Raw genomic sequence first — 25,193 nt, 5'->3', positions numbered from 1 at the left:
AAGGCAATCAATCAATCAGTTGCTCGTCTCTCATCATCATCATTGCCATCCTCGCTATCACCGCTCGCCTCCCAATAACGCATTGTCGTCCGCCATCACACTGTACGGTACAGTGACATGTAATAAGTCTGGGCTCACCACACAATGTGCCACCTCCAATAAGTGAGCCCAGACTTATTACATGTCACTGTATCTACCTAGGGAGGCAAGCGTCGGAAGCCCCATCCAGCCAAGTGCTGCACCATCTGTATGCATGCGAGCGTTGCCGCTCCCATTTCCGCGCGGCGCTTGGCATTAGATTAAAAGAAAAGAAAAAAAAGGAAAAAAGAAAAGATCTAAGCATTCGGGCCCAAGACTGGCATCACAGGTTTGCTTCGGCTCGACCAGACGACACACACATGTACGACTAGTGATGCGGAGCCAGGAAAGGTTGCGTGGCAGCCAGCAAACACATGGAATTCGACATTCCCATCCGCGCAATCATTTTCAATATGATAGCAGCAGCAGCAGCAACGGTCCATCTACAACCTCGTGCCGTACTCTACCTGCAGGTGATGAGCCCCCATTGCGGCCGCAATGCTGTGTGTTAACGTTTCGGGTTCCTTGCTCCGTCAAAGCCCAAAGCCCCCCCCCCCCCCCCACACACGAGCTCTCATTCTCCATCTCGATCGCCTTGAATCGAAGCTGTCCAGAAAGCAGGAAACGAATCCTTGGAAGTTGGAACCAGGCACAACGGATGGATCCCAGCAGCCGCACATGCTTCGCACCACTGAGGACGTACATGGTACATACCTACACACTTGCGCTGCACTGTCGCATCACCCGTCTTATTAACCTCTCGCCTGCCGTAGCGAACGGGTGGATGGATACCATGATCCGGTTTCTGAAGCGTTGGGGCGGGCCTTGCGATTGTTAAAAGAGAGAGAGAGACACAACTCACGACCCTGGAGGGATTAGCGGGTGAGCAGCAGGCTGTGGTGTCTTGGCCAAGCCCAGGCAAAAACAGCAGAGCAGTGAGACTGGTGAAGCGACTTTGTGCGTTGTCCTACCGTCTTGCCTTGTCTTGTCTTGTCTTGTTCTTCCCGGCAGCACATGGGAAGATGCCGTCGGCGGTAGTGACGATGGCGATGGTGAAGAGCCGGAGGGGAGGGAGAAGAAAGACAGGCAGGCGACAGGGGTGATGGCTGTTGGCTGTTGGGCGCCAGTGTGCTGCGGGCCTGCGGCTGCCAAAGCGAGCCGACTCGAAGACGAAGAAAAGAAAAGAAACGAAAAGCTAAACTAGGCGTCCTGCTCCCTGAAAACGCGCCTCTCGTGCCAAAAAAGTCTCTACGCGCGCGTATCAGTAGTGCACACTCACCACGGATACTGCATCATACACTACGTGCATAGGTACGTACCTGCCTACCAAGCAGAAAAATGCACCTCTTGGTGGTTGGTACCTACCTACACAGTACTTACTAGTGTAGTAGTAGGCAGGCAGGTACGTATCGGCAGCCGTCCGCGTAGATAAGGTACGTAGCCCAAGTGGAACCGCAGGACGGGATCAGGGGAGGGGACATGGACATGGACGGCAGCCACGGCCCACGGAGAAAGAGAAAGAGAGACTTCCGGTCAGGTACCTTAGCTTATCGCGCCATGATCTGCAACTCGTCATTGGCCCGATGGAACCTCTCACCTCTTTTCGTGACATGCGCCGACGACGGGGCAGGTACCCTGTTTTTATCATGCATTTTATTTTTATTTTGTGTCCCTCTCATCCTCAATTCGCTCTTGCCTTGGCTTGACATGAGGCAGCAGAGGTACGATCTAAGTTCCTTCCGGGTACTCCGTACATGGCACCACCAACAAACATTCCACCCCGTTGCTTCTTTCAGCTTCGTCTTGTTGTGTTTTGTTTGTTTGGCTTGAGAAACGGCGATAAGGAGAGACCCAAAACACCCAACTGCTTGGGAAATACGGCCCGAGTCAAGTGTGTTGGGCCGCCCGCCGTCCCAAGACCATAGGCATGTAGCTACCAACCTACCTTGCCTACCCAACCTACATACTGACCTTGGCTAAGGTACCTGCTAGCTCCACGACGCACCCGCAGGCACGCAAAGTACGACTACGGACAGAATCGGACCCTTTCTTCGCAAGGGGAGCCAGCCAGAGACAACATTCCTCCTTGTCGATACTGGCTGTGACAGACTGCGCCGGTTCGAACAAAGAAACAGCCCATCATCGACCTTCTTTCCACCCCCTCGACTGTCTCGCCCATGTCTTCTTCACATCCCCTCTGTGACGCTGGCCCCTTCCGACACCCGAGACTTACAACGACACTCTCGGGGACCCATACATACACACACTACTTTATTCGTTCCACGCATTCAACACTTTCACGGAACACAGACGCAAACACACGACCGGAGGACCGACGGCCCAACCTGGCCGAAGACTGATCCGGTTTCGGGCCATTGGACATCATCACAGTTATCTGGTGGCAACAACAGGCTTTCCATCCTGTCACCCAGGTTCCGGATGCCTCGCGTTAAGTCCCAACTCGACGTCTGCCCCCCCCGGCCTTTTCCAGGTTGACGTCCAACAGTCCATTGATCCATGTCCATTGAGCCCAACTTCCACCCTACACTTTGTACACTACATACCAGCAACGTGCCGTGCGTTCCCACCAATTCCCGCTCTTCTCCACCTCGACCATCCGGGCTACGCATTCGGCATATGCAATTCACTTGGCGTCTTGTACCGGTAATGACGGCGGCGGCGGCAACTAAACTACCCACTTATCCAAGGACCAGGTCTATCTACCACGCCTACTATGTAATCAACCCCGCCTTCCTACCATGACCAACAACACATTACTGCGGCTTGAACCAGATCGTGGTTGATGACCTACCGACCCGTGTGGATGGCGCGGAGACTCGACAGACCCAAGTCCAGACCTCTTGACGTTTCTTCGCGGCCTGCTGCATTCGCGAGCCTTCCAACGCTCCGGGGCCTGGCGACGCACAAAGAGCATATGCACATGAAAAGCGGGCTCGTCCCGTCTTTCTTTATCCGACACAACATCGATGGCGACGGACGGGAAATCGTCTCTTGTAATCACCGCCCACCAACTGGTGGCGACAAGGCCAGAATAGATAGAGGCCTGATGGCATAAAATTAGAAGACGAAAATGCCTCGCCGCCGCTAAAGCACTCCTTCACGGAACTGCTCTTCGGCACTGGTCCAGTTTCCCCTCTTGGGCGCATGTTTTGCTTGTCGCTAGCTCTGAAGCGCTGCAACGTGCTCAGCTCGACCGAAGAGACACATGCGACGCTGGCTAGCTCCTGGCTCAATCGATGGCATGGATATTAGGAGATGCAGGGTGCCCTTCGCAACCCCTATTGGTCGCCTGGGCCGTCGGAGCTGCATGTCTCCTGTCTCTGCATGCTTCCTTTTGGGCTCGACTTGGACGCCACAGTTGAGACCCTAATGCGGCAAGCCCTGGCGATTCCTCAAACCCGGGCTAGCGAAAAGGAATGGCGAGCCATTGCAGATGTATGTCGACCACGCCCGTCTAGCACATGCCACATGTGCTGTGAGTGTCGAGTCTGTGCGTAGCTACGTCAAGGCGACCAACGCCCTATGATACAGCCCAGCACTTGAGATATCGACGTGGTGCAGGGTGCAGCCAGAGTACTCCGTGGGTGTATACGGTAGTAGTGTAATGTAAGTACACTTCTGAACTACTCGACAACGGCTATGCGGGCGTTCCATTCCATCTTCGATCGCACACAATGTCGAGTTGCACGACCCTGGCTTGGCACTGCTGGCGTCGCTGTCGTTTGATGGCCTGGTACCTACCACCCCTGCAAACACACCTGGCCTCACCCTCTCCAGCCCATGTAGGTAGCGTGTACGGATACTTTTGGACAGAGTACGTCTTGAAACGCCTTCCCTGGTGCTTGCGAGCTTCGCGAGAAACGATGATGGCAGAGGACATCAGCTTTAGCTTTACCGCAAGGACCCTTGCTGTCACCCTATTGGTATCTCAGCCTGTCTTCCTGGCTGGTCTACCCATTGCCGTTCTTTGGCTAGGCGTCTGTGGTCGACCCATTTAGGGTGATGGTCGAAGAACCTGCCGTCCCCCCCATCCGTGTCGATATAGGAAGTGATCACCATGACTACACGCTGGCCTGTACAAGATCCACCGTCTGTCAGGCCCAGAGGTGGATGCATCAGTGGATTGACACACCATCAATCGATCGATCACGGTCGGCTTTTTCGAACAGTTGATTCGGGATGGACCCTGGCACTGCCTTTGCTTCGTCGCTGAGGAGTGAGTCAAGTCCAGAAATCAAGTTCAGAAAACCTAGGCCGGCATCACAACTCTGCGCCGCCATCGGTATTGTATTGCTGCCGTGGACTCCACTATTCGGTTTGCACGGCATCATGCCTTGAATGTTTCTGATTTTCCAGGACCATCATCTCCTACGGCCCAAGACTCGCCAGACGGCGTGCCTGGTCAAATGCCCAGATCCCAAATTGATCGTCGTGTAACCGGCCACTCACTTCACACACTAATACCTATTCGACCGATGCACTACCAACCAACCAACCTTGCCCCAATCCTCGTCCAAGGACGGCTGCGGGAGACGTTGAGGGGCAGTCAGGTCATGGAGCCGCCCATGCCTTCAACGTCGACGGCCTCGAGTGGAAACACGGACGCTTCACGCTCTCAGTGTGGGTCGTCCCTCCGTGGTCACCACGGTGTATGGGGTCTTTTCTTGTTTCCTTGAGGCCCGAATATCTCCACCGCCCATGCACCTTGCACCACTCGGCAGTCTTGGAGATCAACACGATCGGTGCACTGGAGGGGAGAGGCTAACCTTGGGACAACATCCCCCCCCCCTTCCTCAAGTGCGAGCGATTTGTTACCTAGCCTGACAGGAACAGGACAGACAAAAAGAGGGGGAAGGGAGTGAGGTGAGATGGAGCGCTGCCAATGGCATGCCAAAGTCGGTTCGTCCGCCTCAGGTAATGGCATCTGCACGCACATTAGGCGGATAGCGCTCTCATGCAATGCAGGTCTGGGAAATCATGACACAAAAAGCAACGCCCTCGTCGTCCGTTTGGTTGGCAGTCGTCTTTCGGGCCACAACAGAGGCAAGGGAGGAGTGATGAGAGTGCAGGTACCGTGAGCCCGGGTCATCCACAGTGTCAGTCAACCGACATGGACGACGATGCAGCACTGACAGGAACGAGAAGTGATTGGAGTTGGGAGCAGCATGTTCCGTCCCGACTGCTCGATGCAGGCTAGCATCCCCTCAACGGCCGGTCATATCAGTCTCGGGAAAAGAGAGGGAGGGTGACACGGAACCTGCGTGCCGTCGGCCGTTCTTCTCTCTCCCCTTCATGTCAGAAGATGGATGGCGTTCGGGCCGCGGGCCTCATCTGTCCGTCAATCAGTCCGACGTCCACACTTTTGCATCAGGGCGGGCGCCGACAGCGGCCAACGGTGCATGTGGTGTCCCTGCAGAACACCAGACCGGCACGTTCACAGGCACGGCGCTATTCGGCCGGGCCGTGGATAAACGTGGACTTTTTGCTTGGACGAGGGGAAAAAAGGCCCATGCATGCGGGCTTCCGGGATCGCCAAAAGATGACAATGTTTCTCCGGGGTTTCTCTTCCATTTCGTCCGTGCTATGGCGATTTCCAACTTCGCCCCCTATATCCGGAGCGTCACGCTGCCGGGGAGGGGGATCTATCTACCTAGTCTTGTCAACGAGGCCTACCTTGCTGTGGAAAGAGGACGACCGACGGCAAGAATTGTAATTGGGGCTTCGTTTTTTTCTATTCGTTTCTGCCGGACCGTTTCGGTCTCAGCTTTACATGAGATCAGATCGGGCGCATGCATCGGCGCATACCTGACAAAAAGATGCCTCGCGTTTTCCACCTTGGACGGGATGCCCCCCCCCCTGGAGACAGGTCTGCCACGGACCAACGCTTAACGACACCATGGCATCTCTCTCTTTCTCTCTCTCTCTCTCTCTCTCTCTCTCTCTCTCCCTCTCTCTCCCTCTCTCTTTCGATCCGTCCTTCGCGATGCCGCGATGCCGCGATCCCGTCTCTCTGCTGAGATCTCGACGACCCTATGCGAAGCAGTCGTTCCGCAAGTCCAATACATGATGTCGTCACAGCGCAATGTCGTTCTCTTGACTCGGCGCATCTGCACGTATCTTTGCACCAACTAAACGGCCGCCGGCACCGCCTCGCCCCCGACGCTTGTGGCAGGCCGCGTTGCACCCCATTGATTACGTCGTGAAAACACACGATGTATTCGACTCCTCTACGGATACTGCGACTAGTCCACGTAAAGATGCAGCCTTGGGCAAGTAGCCTCGAACAGCCGGATCCGCCACTAAGTAAATGGATATGGGCCCTCTGCCAATTCAGTAACAGAGTGAAGGAGAAACAGATGGAGTGCATCGTGGGCCTGGACCCAGGGCATAAACGACGAATTACAGATACACAGCACACACCGTGTGATACCTAACCAGTTTCGATATGACTGGGCAGGGAGGGGGGGGGGGGGGGTTGGCCGAGGAAGCGGACGGGGGACCCTTTCCCCGCCGGTCCCTCGTCTTCCTTTTTTTCTCGCTCATTACCGCGTCTCCATAGAAGATTCGCGAGACCCACCGAAGCAAGAGGTGAAGCTCACGATGTTTGCCGCCTCCGCCTGTTGCTGCTGCTACTGCTGCCGCTGCTGCTGCTGCTGCTGCTACTGCTGCTGCTGCTGCTGCTACTGCTGCCGCTGCTGCTGCTGCTGCTGCTACTAATACTGCACTTCCTACTGGCTTTCGGGTGCGGTTGCTTTCGGATCTTGCTTTGCAACGGATCGTGCCCCCCTCGTCGGCACGCACACCGATGGCACGCTTCGCTGCAGTGCACCCGAAAGTAACGACGACGTGGCAGGACGACAGGGGGAAGGGGGGGGTTGGGCTAGGGCACGGAACGGTACATTTATCAAATCTCACGATGGCTTCGCTTTGGCATTCCTTGCTGGGCTTTGTCCCCCCCCCCCCTCCTGGCCTCCCTTTTGGCTACGGGGTGCGTGGTCTGGACGCGCCCAATGGGCCGGTCCAGACTGACGAGCCCCTAGCCGTCGGGTTGCGGAGAAAGGGTAGGCCAGGGGTCTTTGTCATGGTCATCGTCGACCCCCTCCCCCCTCTTGAGACTCTGTCGTCCATCCGGACCACGGCCGGGTCCGCTTCATAGCATTTGATCCGCCCCGGAGGAGCCTGGCTAAGCTAACTAGAGGGGGATCCAGACGAGAGTGCTTAAAAAAAAGGTAAATTGGAAAAACAAAAGTTTACAAAAAAAAGAGAAAAACAAAGTTCGTGCTCGCTTGCCCGTCCCGCATTGGTGTTAGTGCCGGGTGTCGACGCTTTTTCTGGTATCTATCTCTCTCCCCCCCCCTCCCCCCCCCCTCCGGTTCCCCGGCTATTTATTTATTTTTAATTTGGTCGAACCAACGCCGTTGTTCCTCTCTTCCGCCCTGTGGGAAAAAAGAGAAAGGGAGAAAAAAACATGCCTGTGCCGTTTGTGACTTTTCTGAATCTATTTTGCGCGCGGCATTCGCTTACTTGGTCTCCCGCCCCAAGCGACGCAGGGTGTGATAGCGCAGCCCCCCAAGTTGTTGTCGTCGTCGTCGTCGTCGTCGTCGTCTCAACATGCATGAACATGAACCAGCCACGTATTATTCTCCTGTCTATTTACCAAAGGTCAACGCGAGCCAAGACAGACCAAACGGGGTACATCGACTCATCCCCAGTTCCCAGTGCTTCAACTTCATATCGTCACACGAGGCAAAATATACGTAGAAGCAGCCTCGCCCCGCGAGCCCTCTCTCTCTCTCTCTCTCTCTCTCTCTCCCTCTCTCGTCGGGCTGTAAGCGGTTCGTTTCTACTCGCGACCGCCGACGCCGAGCCCGAGCCCGAGCCAGAGATCCAAGATTGGTTGGGACGATGCGCCATCGATCAACTCGGGCTCGGGTGCATACGGCCCAAACCCGATGTCTACTTTGCTCTGTCTGCGACTCGCATTCTGTTCACCCCCCGCGAGTGGAGAGGGCGGGATCGCCGATTGGGGCATGACTTCTCTCTCTCTCGTGCGAGGGAGACGGAGAGGTGGACAGCAGGATCGTCGTCGTTATCGATCCGCTGCTCATTTACCCCAGCTTCATCTTTCTTTCTTTCTTTCTTTCTTTTTTCTTTTTTTCCTTGTGCGCTGCTCGTCCTTCCCATCCCTCCCCTCCCAACAGGATTTCCCCGTGTTATCCGTGCCGATTAACCCCGGGCCTCCTCTGGTCACCTAGCGGCTTGCGCGCCTCCCCCACACTTGGCGGATGTGGGTTTGAAGTTCGTGGGAAACGACTGAGAAAGGGAAAACACAAAAGAAAAAGTTGTCAAATTATCAGACGTCTGGGGAAATTGACGGAAGCCGTCGACTAGTGACAGCCATGAAACCTGTCTGCCCCCCTCCCCCCCCCCCCCCCCCCCCGGAGCGTCTGAACGTCACTTGGTCCCTTTTTGCTCAGCATGCCATCATTGTCAAGTAGCCGCCCCCCCCCCTCTAGCGCTGCGGCGAAGAGCGACGGCCGGCGGCCCACCATGTCTGCACATCAAACGCGTACTGTTCAGTCTTTTCAGCCTTCAACCTTCATCGCGACTGGCCGCCAATCTGGGATGGGGGGAGGAGGAGGAGGACGAGGAGGAGGACGAGGTGGAGGCTAGTGCTTGTAGCTCGTTTTGGATCAGGCGGACGAGGTGGAATAGGCTATGGGCTGATCGCCTCGGACTAAAGCTCCGTGTGGCTGACTCGTCGGTGACCTCTGGGGTGGACGGCTCGGAAGTCTCTTTTTCTCGACCTGGAGGGTTTATCCCCTTCATCCGCCGCGAGCCATGTTGGCGGCTTTTCGTCACCTCTCAAGCACCATCCCCGTTCCTTGCCTCTTTTTTTTTTTTTCCTTTTTGCTGCTCCAAAAGGCCAGAGACGTGAATCCGGGGTAAGAAACTCATTCTCACCCCCCCCCCCCCCTTCCCTCCCTCCCAAAAAGAAAAAAAAGGAGGGGAGGAGGGGAAGGAAAATGCGGAGAGAGAAAGCGAGAGAGCACCGAGTGGCCGACAACCCCAAATCTCCTCCGGCTGTTTTCTGCTGTTCCTTCGGGAACTCTGCGAGGAATCACACCGATTTGGCCCCTGGCCGGAGGAGACGTTCCATCGCGGCCTTCCTGGCCCCCCCTCCCCTCCCTCTCGGCCTTTCGCATCTGTATATCAAAGCGTTCCGGACATGCGATTGGCCTGACACACCGGGCAGCTCCCCCCCCCCTCCTCCTCCTCACCTCCGTCCTAACCCGGCCGGTAGCTGTGGCTGTCCTCTTCAAACGAATCAAATCGGGAGGGGACAGGACAGACACCACCACCGTCACTCTTTTTTTGCTCCGTGGTTTCTGTGATCATCCCTGGGACCCGATGCAACCCGCGCTGGGTCATGTCTTTGGCGTTGCGCCCTGGGGCCGCCTCTTTACTTTTCAAAGACTGGATTCGGGGAGGGGGGAGCATTCGGGACGATGATGGACCAACCAGGGGGGCCGGGGAAGGCCAGGGTTTGGTGTGACAGGCAAACAATAACAGAAAGAATCAGCTCATCTCAGCTCAGACACACGAGAGAGCGTGATCTTGAACGCCTCCGCCCCGCCCCTCCTCCTCCCTTTTCTCTTCCCAAACTCGGCCGATCACCTACATGCATCCTCACACGCGCGTTCGCCGCGCAGCGATTAGCAGCAACCAGGAAAGTGGTGGTGGTGGTGGTGGTGGTGGTGGTGGTGTTGGACGAGCAGGATGGCGGCCCTCACAGTGACTTTGCCCAAATCCATCTCCTCTCTCCCTCGCCAACCCTCCAATCAACCCCGGCGGAGGTACTGCCGCAGGCTTTGAACGAGAGATGTCGGCCTGCTGCTGAGCGTTCGCACGCTTGGGTCAGTGATCGGGCGCGCCCCTCGTCCTGCACGTCATCCCATTTTGTCCCCGGTGGCCATCTGGTTGGTTGGTTGTTTAGTTGGTCCCAAAGCATCTCTTGGCCGTGTAGGATCCGTATGGTGGGACTTTCCGGGAGGTCGCCGCCCTCGACCGTAGGTATTTCATTTCATCGTTGTTTGCCTGTATGATGCTGTATTCCCCCCTCCCCCCTCTCTCTCCCTTGCCGGGTTGAGAAAACATATCACCGTCCTACGCACTGATTGGGCCGACCAGCGTCCGGGTCACAATAGTTTTCTCCCCGCCCCTCCTCCGACACCTGCGCACGTGAAGATGAGATCAGGGTTCCATCCCCCCTCCTCCAAGATGCTTTTGGATGGGGACCACTGCGTATGTGGGTAGGCAGATGACGCTGTCACTGCAGAAATCCCAACCGAACGGGACACGCTGCTGCACAGGCGATTATTATTGTTCCTTTCCCTTTCGCTTGTGCGTGTCTGATAGGCAGCGAAGGGGGGAAAAAAGAAGGGGGGGAGGGTGTGAATGCCTACCATATTTTGTTGAGGTGATGTTTTATGTGCGTGCCACTGGTTGCCGCCGTGGTGGCAGGACGCATACAATCGCATGTGAAGGCACGACGGCGACGACAACGACGATAAGAAGAAAGAGGGGGTCGGGAGGCGGGGAGTCGAGATACGCAGCCACCATCACACAATCAATCTGTCCTTCTTTGCCTTACGCCTCCCATTCCGCGCTGCTGCGGACGTCTCGGCGTCTGGGGCGCTCATAGGGCCCATTCCAGACCCAGCCAGCCGCCCACGAACTTAGGAGCTGAGGGCTTGAACGCCGGTCTTGTGTTGGTTCGCATTGTGCCACGGAGGAGACGCGGCCTTGGTGCTTGGTCAGCCTCACACACACACTCTCTCTCTCTCTCTCTCACGCCTCTATTCATGTCCGTTCATCGAACATACACAAGGGGACGCGCTTGCGAGAGTAGTGACGAGTACGAAAGTAGGACGGCGCCGGTTTTTCCCTTTGGCCGTCGCGTCCTGCAGCCACACCTTCTTTCGTCTGTCTTGTTCGCCCTTGGCGTTCTTGTGCTTTTCGTTTTTTTCCTTTTCGTCCGTTATCTACGCCACTGTTTTGTGATTGGAGTGTTGATCCAACTACCTCGTGCGCGTAGGGCGGACTGGGCTCGCAGGGTTCGTCTCTCTCTCTGTCTCTTTCCTTTTCTTTTTCCTTCTGATATGTCTTGTTCTGGCGGGCTTGTCTTGCCGTCGTACCCTTGGACATCGGCGTGTGACGACGTTGGTGTGGCGCGCTTACACGAGCAGGCGGGCATTGGAGGGGGGGGGGGGGGGGGAGGAGGAAACTAGGGACAGGCATACGAACGAATACGCAAGACACTGTTTCGGCTGGACAGTGTGGCTGATCAGAGGCGAGGAAACGCGAGATGGGGGGAGAGCGAAAGAGAGAGATAGAGGCGGGGCTCACCACAAACACGAGGAAACCATGGACGAGGAAACAGGGAAATTGTGATTCAAGCCCGTGGCGAGGCAGCCCAGGACTACTCAGACCCTGCTGCAACGCCGAACCCTTGGAGTCGGCAGAGGAGTCCTGATTGGAGATGTCTCACTCGGCAGTCTGCCTACCCCCTCCCCTTAGCCCTCAGTAAGGCCCGGTTCCGTCGTCTTAGTCGTCGATGCCCGCCCGTCACGCTCACCCCCCCTTACTTTCGAGATGGAAAAGTTGAGAATCAGATCTTCTTTTTTTTTCGTTTGGGGGATCGACGGTACTCTGCATCACACTCCTAGGCCGGAGGTGGCTCCGGGAGTAAGGTTCGTATCGGGGGGGCTAGTGTGAAGCGTACTTTACTGAGAATGACGCGCCTTGTGTGGGAGAGAGAGCGAGAGAGAACCCGCTTGCCCGGTGTCCGCGCGCCACAGGGTTTCTCGGACGGCCCCTTTTCGAACGGAGCATCCTTTCCTGTTGCCGGGATACATCATGCGGGTTGATTTGGTGTATATGGTTACGTTACGTGGTCTGGTAGTCTGTCTGTCTTGGACTTGCTGCCGAATGTGGTCCCATCCCTACGGCTTGTGCCCCCTACTCCGTGACTCGTTTACTCGGGCGAGAGGAGGTGGGACAGTGGGAGATTGCGGAGGGGGGCGGAGAGATCCTGTACATCGAATGGGTTTGCGCGAGGTACGCTTCCTGGAGATTGCGCCAGAGGTCTTTGGTCTTTGAGGGATGCCTTGGACGTGCGGCCATGCGCCGGGGACGGGCACCTGAGCCTGCTGCCTGGTCCATCATCCAACCTCGGCGCGTGTCTTGGTCCGGACACGCGACGGTGCAGATCTGGTTTGCTAGCACGGAGACGCAGCACAGGCGTCGAGGACGCTCGGGGGGGGGGGGGGGGGGCGTCTTTAATATGACGCACTAGGGGGGCAGGAAGAGCACCCCATTGCCTGTGCGTGCGGCATATCAGAAGATATGTGCTATTCGAAAGGTGCCAACGATTGAGCACGTCCGTGTAGGTACTGGTATATCGTCATCAAGCTTGAGGACGCAGTGTCATATCAGGCCAGCTGGGGGGGAATTGGCCAACGGGGAGAGCCATGGGTCAGATTAGAGCAGATTAGCAACGCATTTCATTGTCATCCTTCATAGGACCTCGATGGGAATGGTTTCCCTTTTTGGGGGACAATGGATGGATGAAATGTTGCTATCAGAACCGGTATATGCTACTGAGAATGATAGCATCTTGATATCATCAAAGGAATACAAGGGAGACTTGACCCCATTCCATAAACCATGAACCAAGTCTATATTTCAACCTTATATAACGCTTTTTGATGGCGTGCCATATTGTACAGCCAATATACAACCATCTATAAGCATATCGTACACGGTCTACTGATTCATCTTTCGGCGTGCTTAGCAAATCCAATTAATTGGCACTCATTCGTAACCCTTCTTTCCTAGGAGCGAGTTCAGCCATTCTCCAATGGTCGAGGCGTCCTTTCCGTTCAACCCGCCTGCGCTGAGACGGCGCACCCAGTCGTCAATCTCCCAGATCTGGGCATTTACCATGGTCTCTGAGAGGCTGCTCGCACCCCCGCCGGACGGCAGGCCGGACAGGGAGAAGTTTTGGATGAGACCATGGCGGGCTTCAAATGTGAGGTTGAACTGCAACGGGTCAGCCCATCTGGCTAGATGATGGTTCGAAGAAGGGGAACGAGGGTGGTGAAGGCGGGAAGGAATTGTGATTTCAGGAGGGCAAGAGAGCAGTTTACTTACGTTGCCCGGAAGCTGCGGACGTTCTCGGGGGTCGTCTTCCGAGGGGTGGGTCGAGAAGGTGAAAAGAGGTGTCTGGCCGTAGATCCACTCTCGGGACTGCGTTGCGCATTAGTCTATCGAGTTTCTTGGCTGCTTTCGCTCCGGACATGTCGCAGCCACAAAAGATGAGCAATGTCACTGCAGAGCGGGGTTGGCAGGATCTCTCGACTTACCTCCAGCTCTTTCATCCCCTTCCGGATCTTCTCCTCCTCTTGGGCATCCTTGTCCCCGAGCTCGGCCCGCACGTCGAACTCGCCATACATCTTTCCAAACTCCCTCACGACGGCGTCCTCGAACGTCCGCGTGTCGTCCACGCCGACGTTGCGGATCCGCGAGCGCACGCTCTCGACGCCGCGGCCCTTGATGAAGGGCTCGGCGGGCGACCTCAGGAAGCCGCCGATGCGCGGGAGGTTCGGGGACGACAGGAGGCAGGTGCCGTGGTGGAGCGAGCGTAGCCGCGTGAGCTTGTACGCCGAGCCGGAGATCTTGAAGGTGTTCTCCGCGTCAGCCTTCGGCCTGGCGCACGATGCTGCCGGGGTCGCTCTGGGCGCGGAGCCGTCCGCGGAATGCGCCTCGGCGGGGGCTTCCGGCGGCGGCGGCGAGGGGGGCGGGACGGTCATGACGATGTCGTGCCGGCAGTTCACGGCCGCGAGTAGACCATAATAAGTCGTCCTGTCGAATTACGATGCATAATTAACACATGCGACTGCTCATTGAGCCTAGTTCATTAATTGAGGCCCTCGTACGAATGTTAGGCGGAGGTGCAATCCAAGTATAGTACCTACGGTAATTTTCATCTAGACCTCATTTAACTAGCGCGTCCGAGGTTCTCCAGACGAAGAATTACCTTTGAAAAGGTCTGGCTCCATCCCCCACGGGCCCTCCTCTCAAAGGCCTTGTATAGACTGTCTAGGCTCGGGGGTAAAGATATATTGTACGTGCTAAATCGCAATTCTTTTTTGTGGCCGGTGACCACGTGAAGCTCGGCCGAAATGGATCGTTGAAGCGCTTCGAATGGATAATCTCTTAACTTTTACAGGACTGCTCTGGGGGCTGGTCTTTGTGGTAGCGGTGAACGATAGGGACAGAGCACATTGGTATGTGATTCCTCCCTACAAACGCCTCATTGGACATAAGTGAGTCTGCCGGCTAGAAAATTGCTAGGAGCTACCTGACACAGGTGCAGCACATTATCGTTTGAATTTTCTCCCTATAAGCCTGAGGTTAGTAATATGTGTGTATTCTTCCCGATGTCCGCTCCTAGGCAGGGCGCGGACGACCATCTCGGCGTGCGTGTCGCGGTCAAAGTTCGCGGGCGGGCAGATGACGGAGTAGTTCACGTTGCCCTCATCGTGGAAGACGGTGCCGCCTCCGCTGCGGCGGCGGACTAGGTCGATGACGTCCTTGCCGCCGCTGTTGGGACCCAGGGATTGGAGCTTGGGGAGGTTGACCTCGAGCCACGGGTTCTGGTTGCGGCCGACGATGATGCTGGGTCGGTTTGTGTAGAGTAACAAGACGGTAGAGCCGGAGGGTGTCGTCTGGAGGAGGTGGTGCTCGATCGAGAGGTTCGTGTAAGGGGAGCGCGATGTTGAGATGTAGACTTGGGTTTTTGACGACGGTGAGGCGGCAAGGGCGGAGAACAGGCGGGTTCGGCGGTGGGTTTGCCGCTGTATTGACGGCCTAGTACGGAAGAGCACCCGCGGTATTGAGCTTGTTAAAGACATTGTGACGTTTGGCGGTTGTTGGTGTGCAGAGCGGTCTATAGTCTGAGTTGTGGTGGTTTTCACGAGGACATTTTGGTGAGCCCCTTATAGGAAGATGATGAGCAAGTTGGGAACGAACGATGCAGCAGATGTGACCCTGTTCAGTCTAGTTTCACCAATGCGTAAGAGAGCAAATTTCTCGATAAAATCAACCAGCGGGACGGCAGTCCTGGTGCGTGTCAGTGAGATTGCGGACGGGATGAGTGAAGCGTTGAGATGAAGTTCTCACTCAATTGCATCTAACAGAAGCCGCGATTGGTTAGGGCGGCCACCCCTGTAAACACAAGATCCACCTCATTAACGGGGCAATTCAATTACATCATTAAGACCCCTCCACCCCGCATAGGTCCTTACCCGCAGTACCATATACCCTCTCCTCCTCTCTGCATCAATTACACCGCCAGCCACACAATGTCGGCGTTCGGTTTCTACCTCGTGGCGACGACATGCGTCGCCTCCTCCGGCTCAATTCCTCCAGTTCGTCTCGTGGACACGATGGACTAACGCAATTGCCCCCCTTGCGCAGCTACGGCGAGTCCCACGGTAAGTCCGTCGGCGTCATCGTCGATGGCTTCCCGCCCAGCATGTCCCTCACCGAGTCCGGCATTCAGCCCGACCAGAGCTCCATAATCACGCCCCGAAACAGAAAGGACCGCGTCGTCATTCAGGGCGGCACCGAGTTCGGTATCACCTTTGGCACCCCGATCGGCTTGCTCGTGCAGAACGAGGACCAGGGTCCCAGGGACTACGGCAATTCCACCATGGACATCCCGCGCTCCAAGCTGACCCACCAAGACCAACTACTCTGGCAGCATCCAGGCGGCATCTCCAACGACGCGCCCATCTACTTCAGCGTCGCCTTCAAGCCAGCCCGCCGTCGCTATCGGCAAGAACCAGACCACGGCCACCTACGACGGCTCGGAAGAGGGCGTTCTGGCCGCCAAGGGCCGCCACGGCTCCTGCGTCGTGCCCCGCGCCATTTCCATTGTGGAGGCCACGGCGGCCGTTGTCCTGCTGGGCGCGACCATGGCGCAACACGCCAGACAGGTGACGAAGAGCCTGCTGCCGCCGATCAAGCGGGAAAACAGCAAGGCGTGAGGAACTCAGGATTGGGACGTTGTAAATATGGGCATTTAGAAGCAAAAAGTCATGGTAGATCCCCCTCTTTGGTTTCGGCAAGCATTCCATCGTCTCTCTGTGTCCCTCTCTCCACTGCATGCCAGATCTGTGGTGATTGTGGCACACATCCTACAGCTCTTCCATGGTCTCGTGCTCCTTCACAGCCTTGACCAGGTGGAATTCCTCCTGCCGCCCGTACACCCACTGCCATCCCTTCTCCTCGCCGGCCCAGTAAACATCCTCCTCCAACGCGAACCACAGCGTCTGGTTCCTCTCGGGGACATAGTGCTCCACCAGCAGCTCGACGCTGAACCACATGTTACGGACGGCGACCAGTTCGCCGGATGCTGGTACGTAGTCTTGCATGTTTGTCAAACCTGTGCCGGGTCAGCTCCTTCAGGACACAAATGGAACTTGATGAGGGGGGTGTTGCTTTTGCTCAAGACATGGCTTACCGATGAGGGGTCCCGCAGAATGGCCCCAGTCTCCGATCGGATGCGTATAGACCCGTCCTTGGATACCCTCCGTGTGCATCTCCCCCAGGGAAGCTTTGAGCATCTCGTTGCCAGTCTTGCCGACAGCAATGTTTCTCCTCACAATGTCCTGCAGCTTGTTCCCCTTCTTCAACCCGTCCTTCAAGCCCCGAGGAACGTCCTCCTCACCCGGACGAAGCACGTACCCCAGGTGCTGGGTGTCGGTATTCAGGCCCATGGCAGTCAACCCGAAATCAACGTGTAGCATGTCGCCATACTCGATAACCCTCCCCCCGGCATCTTCGCCCGCGGCCCCCTCCGTCTTCGTCTCCGCGTCCCAGGGCAGCGCCTGATGGACGACGCTGACGCTGGGCTGGAACCACGTGGTGAAGTTGTGCGCCAGGATCTCCTCCCTGAACCACCACTCCAGATCCCCCGTCGTCGTTTTTCCGGGGACGACGACCGCCTCGCTGAAGCCGCGGGCGATCATGGCCCACGCCGTCTCCATGACCTCCCTGTACGGCGGCAGCTTCGACCGCGGCTGGGTGGCGATGAACTCAACGGCGATCTCGGGCTTGACCACCATGCGCGAGGCCCACGCCCCGCCCAGCCCGTTCGCCATGGCCTGGTACTCGCCCGCGTGCAGGCCGCTGGCGAAGGCGATCTCCGGGTGCGCGTCAATGGCGACGGTGGCGGGGTCCGCGGCCTCGAGCTGCGCCTTGAGGGTCTCCCAGACGTCCGTGGTCCAGCCGACGATGCAACCCGGCTGCCGCGGGAGGGCGCCCTCGGAGGAGTTGGCGGCGAGGGGCTCGGCGAGGAAGAGGCATGTCGTGCGACGGCGGGCGGAGAAGGTCGACGCCGGCTTGAGGGACCAGAAGACGGTCTCTTCCGCGTACTCGCGCTGGCTGACCTGGAGGGGACGTGTCAGCGGGTCCCAGAAGCGTCTCGTCGGGCGCAGTTCCAACGTACCACCCAGGCGTCGACGCCGTGTCTCTTGAGAAGGGCGGGAATGCCCGCCTTGCGCTCCGCCGTCCACGCGTCTTGGATGCGGGCCTGCTCGCGGAGGGGCGGGAGAGGGTTGTACTTGGGCGATGGGTCGCCGGCCACGGGCTCCCAGAGAAGGGCGGCCGCCGGGATGAGCGCGGTGGTGAGCCAATGCATTGTCACTCGAGTGGATGAGCGTCCCGATCTCACGATGCGAGTTGAGGTGGGAGTACGGATGAGCGATCGTGAGATCGAAGAGGGGGTGGTGAGTTTCAAGGAATGAGACGAAGGATGCGAGATCGGATGACGTCCGCGGCGCCGGATCCGATACCCGCTGTGCGAGGGTGCGGTGCTTATCTATGCCCGGAAAGGCAGCTCGTTGCTCGATGATAACCTTGACCCCACGAGCAGGCTGACACCGGCACATTGTCTTGAGGGGAGTTAAAAATGCAGTGAAAACTAATGTCTTGTAGTAATGAGATCTGCATCAATAATATTGTGTGGCCAATCACAAACCAAGAGGTGGGATAAGGGACTTTACAAATCTCGGGCCAAGATGCGCGCGATGGGGTACTCTCTTCGCTTTCTCGTCATGAGATGTCTCAGTGGCCAGATGCCACGCATCGTGCTGGCTTGCTTGAAGTAGCATGGGATTTTGTCTGAGAGATAATATGGCCTAGCATAAGTCCGATGTTGATCTTCACCAGTTCAGCCCTGTCGAGACGTGACGCAGAATAAGTAGTACCTCGCCGCGTCGTATAAGACGCACACATGGATATGCGCCGCCAACCGAAAACAGGACGTTAAATCACGGTGGTTATCATGGGATTCCGAGCAGGCATGCAATTCTGTTTCTCTATGTAATTCTAAGGCTAATTCAAAAACCGTCGGGCCATCTCATCTGGACATCTAGCTGTGGGTATAAATATCGTACAGTACAAAGCATCACCAAAAAATATCATCAAGCATCATCGAGGTTGAAGTCCCTCTCATCGGGCCCAAGACCCCTCATTAAACTTACCGTCATAAGAGCAGCACCGGGTGAAACAATTGCGAAAGAAACAAAAAAAAAACCCTCCGAAAAAACAATCGTGCACCCAAAAGCACTTCTGGTGTGTTCTGTCGTGGCAATCTATTAGCCATTTGGATAGATTCAGGAGCTCGAAAGGCAGTACTCACGGAGCTGTTCTCGACCCCATAGCAGAGTCATAATCAGGTCCCCGTCTGGCCTGGACGACGCCTCAAATACGAGTATCCAGGCCGCGGCCCTATCTCGACATTGTAGCGCACATGCGCGTCGTACCGTTTCGTGATCAAAAATACATCACACCACGCCAGCAACGGTCAGGCAGGCAAGAACAGCGATGATGTAGACGAGGCTGCCCCGCGACAAGGAAGAAGCAGACGAGCCGTCGTCGCCACTCGCCGTGCTCTTGGGGCCGTCGCCGGTCTGAGTGGGGGTGGCGGGGTTCGGGTCCTCGACGTGCAGCGCGTCCCTGGCGCCGACCCAGGCGTTCCAGTTCGTCATGCCGCCGGGGCACTCGTTGGATATGGGCTTTCCCTCGATCTTGGCCATCTCGATGCCGTACTTTGTCATCGAGACGACGACGTCCCCGGTGCCGAGGAACGGGGCGCTGCCGTGGTACATGCCCTTGCCGCCCTCGGGGGTCGAGGTCCAGATGCCCTTCTGCGACCGGCCTCCGACGGAGATGGTGACCTCCGCCGCGGAGGTCAGCAGGGCCGAGTAGAAGATCTTGTCCCTGACGACCTCGGCGGCGGTCAGGATATTCTGGGAATGGGCGGCCGTGCTGGCCGTGGTGCCGCCGTCCTTGCAGGCGAGGGCCGGCGAGGAGCGGTACCATGTTGTGAGGGACTCGTTCCTGATGGCCGGCTGGACGGCGGCCTTGTAGCTGTCGATGAGGAAGGGGAGGGTGTGCCGCCAGCCGTCGTGGGGGTGGTCGAGGGCGTAGTTGAAGGGGGCCTTGCCGACCTCGAAGGCTTCCATTGCGTTGGAGCGGAGAGGGCCGATGTGGTGGGACTCGCCGTAGTCGTTCCAGGAGATGATTTGGACGAAGCTGTGAAAAAAAAGGGTAAGCCATTGAGGGTCCGCACGGAATGGCCTGGACAAGGGAGACTTACGTGGGCATGATCTCCATGACCTGAGTCCACCGGTCGAACCAGAGATCGTCACCGCGCCAGACCCAGTTCTTGTGGTACCCGGGGAGGTTGGTGTAGAACCACGGCGACACGGGCATCATGTAGGGCTTCCCCTTCAAGGCCCACTCGTAGGCGGCGTCGCCCTTGGAGGTCATGTCCTGGTTCCCGACGGGCCAGGCGTCCCAACTGAACAGGCCGTCCGCGACGCCGCCGGCCAGTTCCAGGGCCTTGTCGGGCGCGATGGACGACCAGTCCGGGATGAAGAAGGCGGACGTCTTCTCCTTGATCTCGATCCAGTCCTCGGCGTTCTCGGTGCCCTCGAATGTCGAGACGACGGGCTTCTCGGCGTACTTGTGGTACTCGTCGCGCCTAAAGTACTCTTCGCCCATGGCGAGGATGGTCTCCTTGGGCCAGGGCTTGCCGCCGACGTAGCCACCGTTGTAGTCAAAGGAGAAGAAGAGCTGGAAGCCGACGGTCTTGGCGGCGGTGAAGGCGTCTACCAGGGCGTCGGCGGTATGGGGGTCCGTCAAGCCCATGTTGAGGGCGAAGGCATCGATATGAGCTTCCTTTGCAAGTCTGAAGTCATCCTCAAAGTCACCTAGGGTGTAGTTCATGGTGTTGATGAGCTGGTGTTGAGTGTTAGTGGCCGGCTCGCAACGGGGTCAAAAAGCGTCCCGACTAATACAGGGAGGGCGGTGATCTTACCATGAAGTGTGCGACGACAGAGGCCTGGACCTGCGTGACGGCGGCCAGGAGACCGGCGCAAATGGTGATGAACTTCATCGTCACGGACGTGAGGTTGGCGATGGAGTTGCTTGACTCACAGACGAAGCCGTCGAGTGAAGGTTTGATCGGCAACGAAAGACCCCGAGTTGGTAAATACCATACAAGATAACCACTCGGCAGGGAGACATGGCCATGGCCACAGTATTATGTATCGTGGGCCACCTTCACTCGAAGAGGGGGGCGTGGGTGCCTTGGACTTCTTCTCATGTCGCCGGCGTCTGCCTACCAACAGAGCGGCGACATTGCCGCCCCGCCCCCCGAGTACCGTACATCAACGTTGTTTGACCCCTGGCACAATGAGTGCCTGACTCCATCATGAGAACGCCCGAGTAGGCAGGCGAAGAAACTGGCAAGTAGTGGCTGAGGGCGGCGAAGGCGGCTCACCCTAAACAAACCTTTCGTTGACTGGACTTTGGTCGTCTTCTGCAGGGTTGCGAAGGGCGCTTACCTGATGCGGCAACTTGAGAACAGCGAAGGGGGGGTTTAATTCGCTGCGTGAGGCGCCGTCAGTCGTGCTTACACAGGACACTCTGAGTGGATCACCGTACTCTGGTTCCTGTGGCCCTTGTCAAATCGCCGTTGGTGTTTGCATTTCTCGTCCCTTGGATGTGCTGTTGTGCCGCACAGCTACGGTGAGAATGCACTGCGTTCCGCAAAGAGGACCAAGACGGGCAATTTAGTCCATCTGCTTTTGCCGGGGGAGAAATTGCCTCGCCCGACTCAGCTTGGCATGCGTTATCACGGAAAAAGACGTGTGGTTACGGCGGTGAGGGAGAGAGAGAGAGAGAGAGAGAGAGAGAGAGGCTTCTTCACGAGGTGGCGGTTGTGAGCACGAGCGTGGGAAAGGCGGTTTTCCGCCAACATCCATCGTAACGACGACATACGGACGGCATGACGTTGTCGAAGGAATCGCCTACTCGTGGCGGCGGTTGAACACGAAGTCGGGAAGGATCAGCAGAACGATACGACCCGAGAGTCTGTTTCTAAAAGTGGAAGATGTCGTCCAATAGCACGGTATTCGTAGCCACTTTGGCCTCCCGTCGGAGCGGCCTGTGGCGCCGTCTCTAAGCCCTGTCGGTGGCACGTTGGATATCTGAGGCTTGTCAGCCATGGCCGGGGTCATCCCAGGGCTGCTTATCCGGAGCATGACGGCCAGTATTCCTCATTCTCATTCTCCCTTGGTTGGTTTGCGTGCGCCAAAGGATTTTCGGTTCTCACGCAACCAACCCCTGTACTCTCTCCCCTGGTCTACACGTGCGGAAGAGACCAGAATGACAGCACAACCCCTGCCCGTTATATCGTGTAGCATGCTCGCTTGTGGACGGGTCCTTGCAGCGTAGCAACCGTCCGTCAGCCCGGCGCGCTCTTAGGCTCTTGACACAGCAGCCGTACCACAGACCAAGACTTGAAGGGTTACGGATACTCAGTAGAGATTCCAAAGGGTTCGTCTGCTGTGTCTACATAGCATGACTCGGCCGTCCATATGAGTGCGGAACGATCCGTGCATCTTCCCATGTTCACACACCTGAACCACAGACATGGTTCCAAGGGTAAGGGAGGGTACAACAACATACTAGGTATTTACCTGTAGGTAGGGTGACAGCCCACCACTGCTAGGCAGCACAGGACACCCTCGGGCTTCGTGTCACGCGTAGTCTCCTCGTAGTCTCGGCCAACCACGCTCGCGGGAACAGTCAGAGACGTGCATACTCGAGGGACATGTCCAGCCCTGTGGAGGAGGGTCAGACAAGGTGGCGCCGAATCCCGATCGAACTGCGCATACATGGTGAGCGAGGAGATGCGCGGCACGTCATCATGGCAGCTAGTGTGTCGGAATCCCGTCGAAACGCATACACGAGAGGCCGTTTACTGGCTGTCATCGCCGTCCGTAGGGCTATTCATGTCTACGAAGATGGGGAAACCGACTGGAGAGTTGAGAGGGGTCGAGAGCAGCATAGCAAGTAGAGCGCGGGCGATGCGCTGCGTCTCAGAAAAGAACAAGAGGGAGGGGGGAGAAATGTGCGTTATCGTCGGCCAATCGTCCGGACTCATTCCGAGCTTATTGTGACAGGGGGGGGGGGGGACTAAGTGGGCAGCGATTCGCACTTTATGCTCCTAGGAAACCACAGCATCCCATGCTTTTTTCCTCTTTAACAGGACACTATCCGTAGGTAGAGTTCCTTTGCTACCCCCACTGGCCTCAGATACTCCCCAGCGAGAATAACCAAAGTGGCTGGGCAGATGGATGAAGGAATAAAAGGTCCCCAATCTCTCCCCCACTGCGAGAAGAGTCAGAAAGGACGTGAAGAGACTTGGGTTAATTGGGTTAATTAGCTCCAACAGCGAGATCTTAACCACCCCCTGTTCCCCATCCCCGTTCCCTTCAGAGTTTGAGTCGCGGCGAGCTGGTAGCCACCCACAGCTTCGGCCCGTCTACCACCATCTCTAACCAGGAAGCGCAGGTGTTTCACTACATACGATGTACATAAACTGCTACTGGTAGCAGGCTGCCACCCGCGCGTCTGAGCATAGAGCAAAAGCCTAAAAAGCGGCGGGGACCCGGCCTCTAGTCCCGCGTTTCCCTTTCAACAAGGCCCGGATGTTATCCACCGCAACGGTCATACGCCGCGCAAATGAGCCCATTTGTATTGCGGCACAGACTTGTCTGGGACTAGAGCCAAACATCAGTCTGCATGCTTGCCTGTGTAAATGTGCTTGGCAGACACAATTGCGGTCCATTCTCGGATGCCCAGCCATTCGCTATCATGTACTGCTGCTGGCTTACACGCCATGTTCAGTGTCTCATTTGTGGGTGGTCCCGCACACCGATCAACGTGATTATCCAACGACACCTGTCTGAAGTGTAACCGCCAATGCCAAGATGTGCTTACCTGATGTGGTGGTGTAAGAGACAAGCGCCAAGCAGCAGCAACCTTCTTATCAAGTAGAGACAGAGCCGGGCCTAAGATGATGCGGACCAAGTCTTTCACTGGCCGAGTGGGTTCCTTGAGCTCCCCAGTGAAGAAGACCTCGGGGACTGATGAGGGTCTGCTAGTTCAGGCTTTGTACGGTCGCCATTCCACTTGCGTCCTGCAAAGGCCGATTCTCCAGCAGAGAATCCGAAATGATGGAGAAAGGATCCAGCGGTCTCACTAGGCAGTACACTAGGTGCAAAAGGGTGAGTAGCACGCTCATGGCACTATACTCCACGAGTCGAGTGCTGATATGCTGCAAAGCCTCGGAGGTGTCTGTCCGAAATTCATGGGCCAAGGTGTGATTCAAAGCTTACAGTGGTTATTGGCACGTTAAAACATCACTTTGTTTTTATCTCGCGGGAGATAGCACCAAGAAGCGACAAGCAAATCAAATAATATCATTCTCTAACTCAAGACTCTCGTGTTTCCAATCCTCAAACTAAACATGAACATCTTCATGTTCCAATTTCCGCTAAAGGGGCTAGTAGACATAGTTGTCTATTATGTAGGCGGATCTAAAGAAGAGATAAAGCCCACCTGCACTCTAGGGCATCAGGCCCCGTCCCGATCACCCTTCCCGGGTGCGATCAAACGGCTAAACCAAGCCATCCATCTAGCATGGACTAGTTAATGCAAGTTTCTGTTCTCGTCGACAGCCTCAACTCTCAAGTCTCACGTTGGACGGGGCGGAAATATCTGGTAATCTGAGCCTGCGTCCATTCCCTCAAGGCGACAATTTCGCTGAGTCTCCCCCCTCCGTTCTCATTGACCGTCCTCGGCTCTCGAGTCTCGCGTTGATCGGGGCGGAAATAATTGGTAATCCGAGGCGGCGTCAATTCGTTCTCAGGTGCCATGTCTCCCATGTCTGCTTCGATTGCTTGAGGAGCGGGAACTCTAGTAATGGTAAAACCATGATGGAGCAAGTCAGACATATCTGCGACGACTACCTATGTCCTTCGCATAGAAATCCACCAAACACTACTTCCGTTCTTGAATAGCGGTTCCTCTGGCGCTTCGAATTTCCTGTTCTTTACCTTCTGTGCTGTTGAAAGAGGAAAAAAGAAGATGAGGGAGGAATTTCTGTCGGGGCGGCGACAGAGCTACCTTTATAACCGTGGAATCAGGCTTGGCCCGGTGGCACCTTAAATCACGCAAGCGTCCGCGTTGGAACTGCTGGCAACATGGGCAGCGCACGCGTTGGCAACATGGGTGCCGCACGCGTTGAAACACCGCGTCATTGTCATTCTATTGGGCTTTGCTGCAGCTCCTACACCCTCTTCCTCCTGATGGATGTGACTCGGAAAAGATGCGGTTAGCCTTGTGAGCATTTTCGAAGAGAATGGGAACAGTTGTAAACGGGCGGAGGAATCGACTAATACCAGACCGTACTCTACACCATCATATCCATGTCCATCAGGGAGGGGAGGGGGGTTTGTGGGCAAGCTTGGTTCCCCAAGCATTGAGGTCTGCTAGCTTCCGTTTGGCGGTCGATCAACCCGGCTCTTCTCCTACAGTAGTATCTAGCACATGTGCGCATCTCTCTTGCCGGATGCTGCATCGTCCCTGATCAAGGGCGCGCGGGC

General features: G+C 56.6%; 5 protein-coding genes across 5 annotated transcripts; 1 reads left to right on the top strand and 4 right to left on the bottom strand.

Annotated features, from left to right (window-relative positions):
* Nucleotides 1-12,975: 12,975 nt before the first annotated feature.
* Nucleotides 12,976-13,973, bottom strand: GLRG_10251 (lipoyltransferase; the record flags this gene model as incomplete). The annotated part of the gene is made up of 3 exons (XM_008100936.1): nucleotides 12,976-13,203; nucleotides 13,315-13,410; nucleotides 13,527-13,973. 3 exons carry the CDS (start codon nucleotides 13,971-13,973, stop codon nucleotides 12,976-12,978), a joined length of 771 nt encoding a protein of 256 aa, XP_008099127.1.
* Nucleotides 13,974-14,543: 570 nt separating this feature from the next.
* Nucleotides 14,544-15,077, bottom strand: GLRG_10250 (biotin/lipoate A/B protein ligase; the record flags this gene model as incomplete). Its single annotated transcript, XM_008100935.1, has 1 exon — nucleotides 14,544-15,077. The coding sequence occupies one exon, from the start codon at nucleotides 15,075-15,077 to the stop codon at nucleotides 14,544-14,546; it is 534 nt and encodes a 177-aa protein (XP_008099126.1).
* A 485-nt stretch (nucleotides 15,078-15,562) lies between these two features.
* Nucleotides 15,563-16,214, top strand: GLRG_10249 (chorismate synthase; the record flags this gene model as incomplete). Its single annotated transcript, XM_008100934.1, has 2 exons — nucleotides 15,563-15,832; nucleotides 15,912-16,214. The coding sequence occupies 2 exons, from the start codon at nucleotides 15,563-15,565 to the stop codon at nucleotides 16,212-16,214; spliced, it is 573 nt and encodes a 190-aa protein (XP_008099125.1).
* A 150-nt stretch (nucleotides 16,215-16,364) lies between these two features.
* GLRG_10248 (xaa-Pro aminopeptidase family enzyme) lies at nucleotides 16,365-17,869 on the bottom strand (the record flags this gene model as incomplete). Its single annotated transcript, XM_008100933.1, has 3 exons — nucleotides 16,365-16,612; nucleotides 16,691-17,618; nucleotides 17,678-17,869. 3 exons carry the CDS (start codon nucleotides 17,867-17,869, stop codon nucleotides 16,365-16,367), a joined length of 1,368 nt encoding a protein of 455 aa, XP_008099124.1.
* A 1,147-nt stretch (nucleotides 17,870-19,016) lies between these two features.
* On the bottom strand, nucleotides 19,017-20,632 carry GLRG_10247 (glycosyl hydrolase family 71; the record flags this gene model as incomplete). Its single annotated transcript, XM_008100932.1, has 3 exons — nucleotides 19,017-19,767; nucleotides 19,832-20,475; nucleotides 20,555-20,632. 3 exons carry the CDS (start codon nucleotides 20,630-20,632, stop codon nucleotides 19,017-19,019), a joined length of 1,473 nt encoding a protein of 490 aa, XP_008099123.1.
* Nucleotides 20,633-25,193: the final 4,561 nt, after the last annotated feature.

This window comes from Colletotrichum graminicola (assembly GCF_000149035.1).
Source record: "Colletotrichum graminicola M1.001 genomic scaffold supercont1.58, whole genome shotgun sequence".
Classification (NCBI taxonomy): Eukaryota; Fungi; Ascomycota; class Sordariomycetes; order Glomerellales; family Glomerellaceae; genus Colletotrichum; species Colletotrichum graminicola.
The sequence above is the reverse complement of the archived record's forward strand: the minus strand, read 5'-3'. Positions and strand labels throughout refer to the sequence as shown.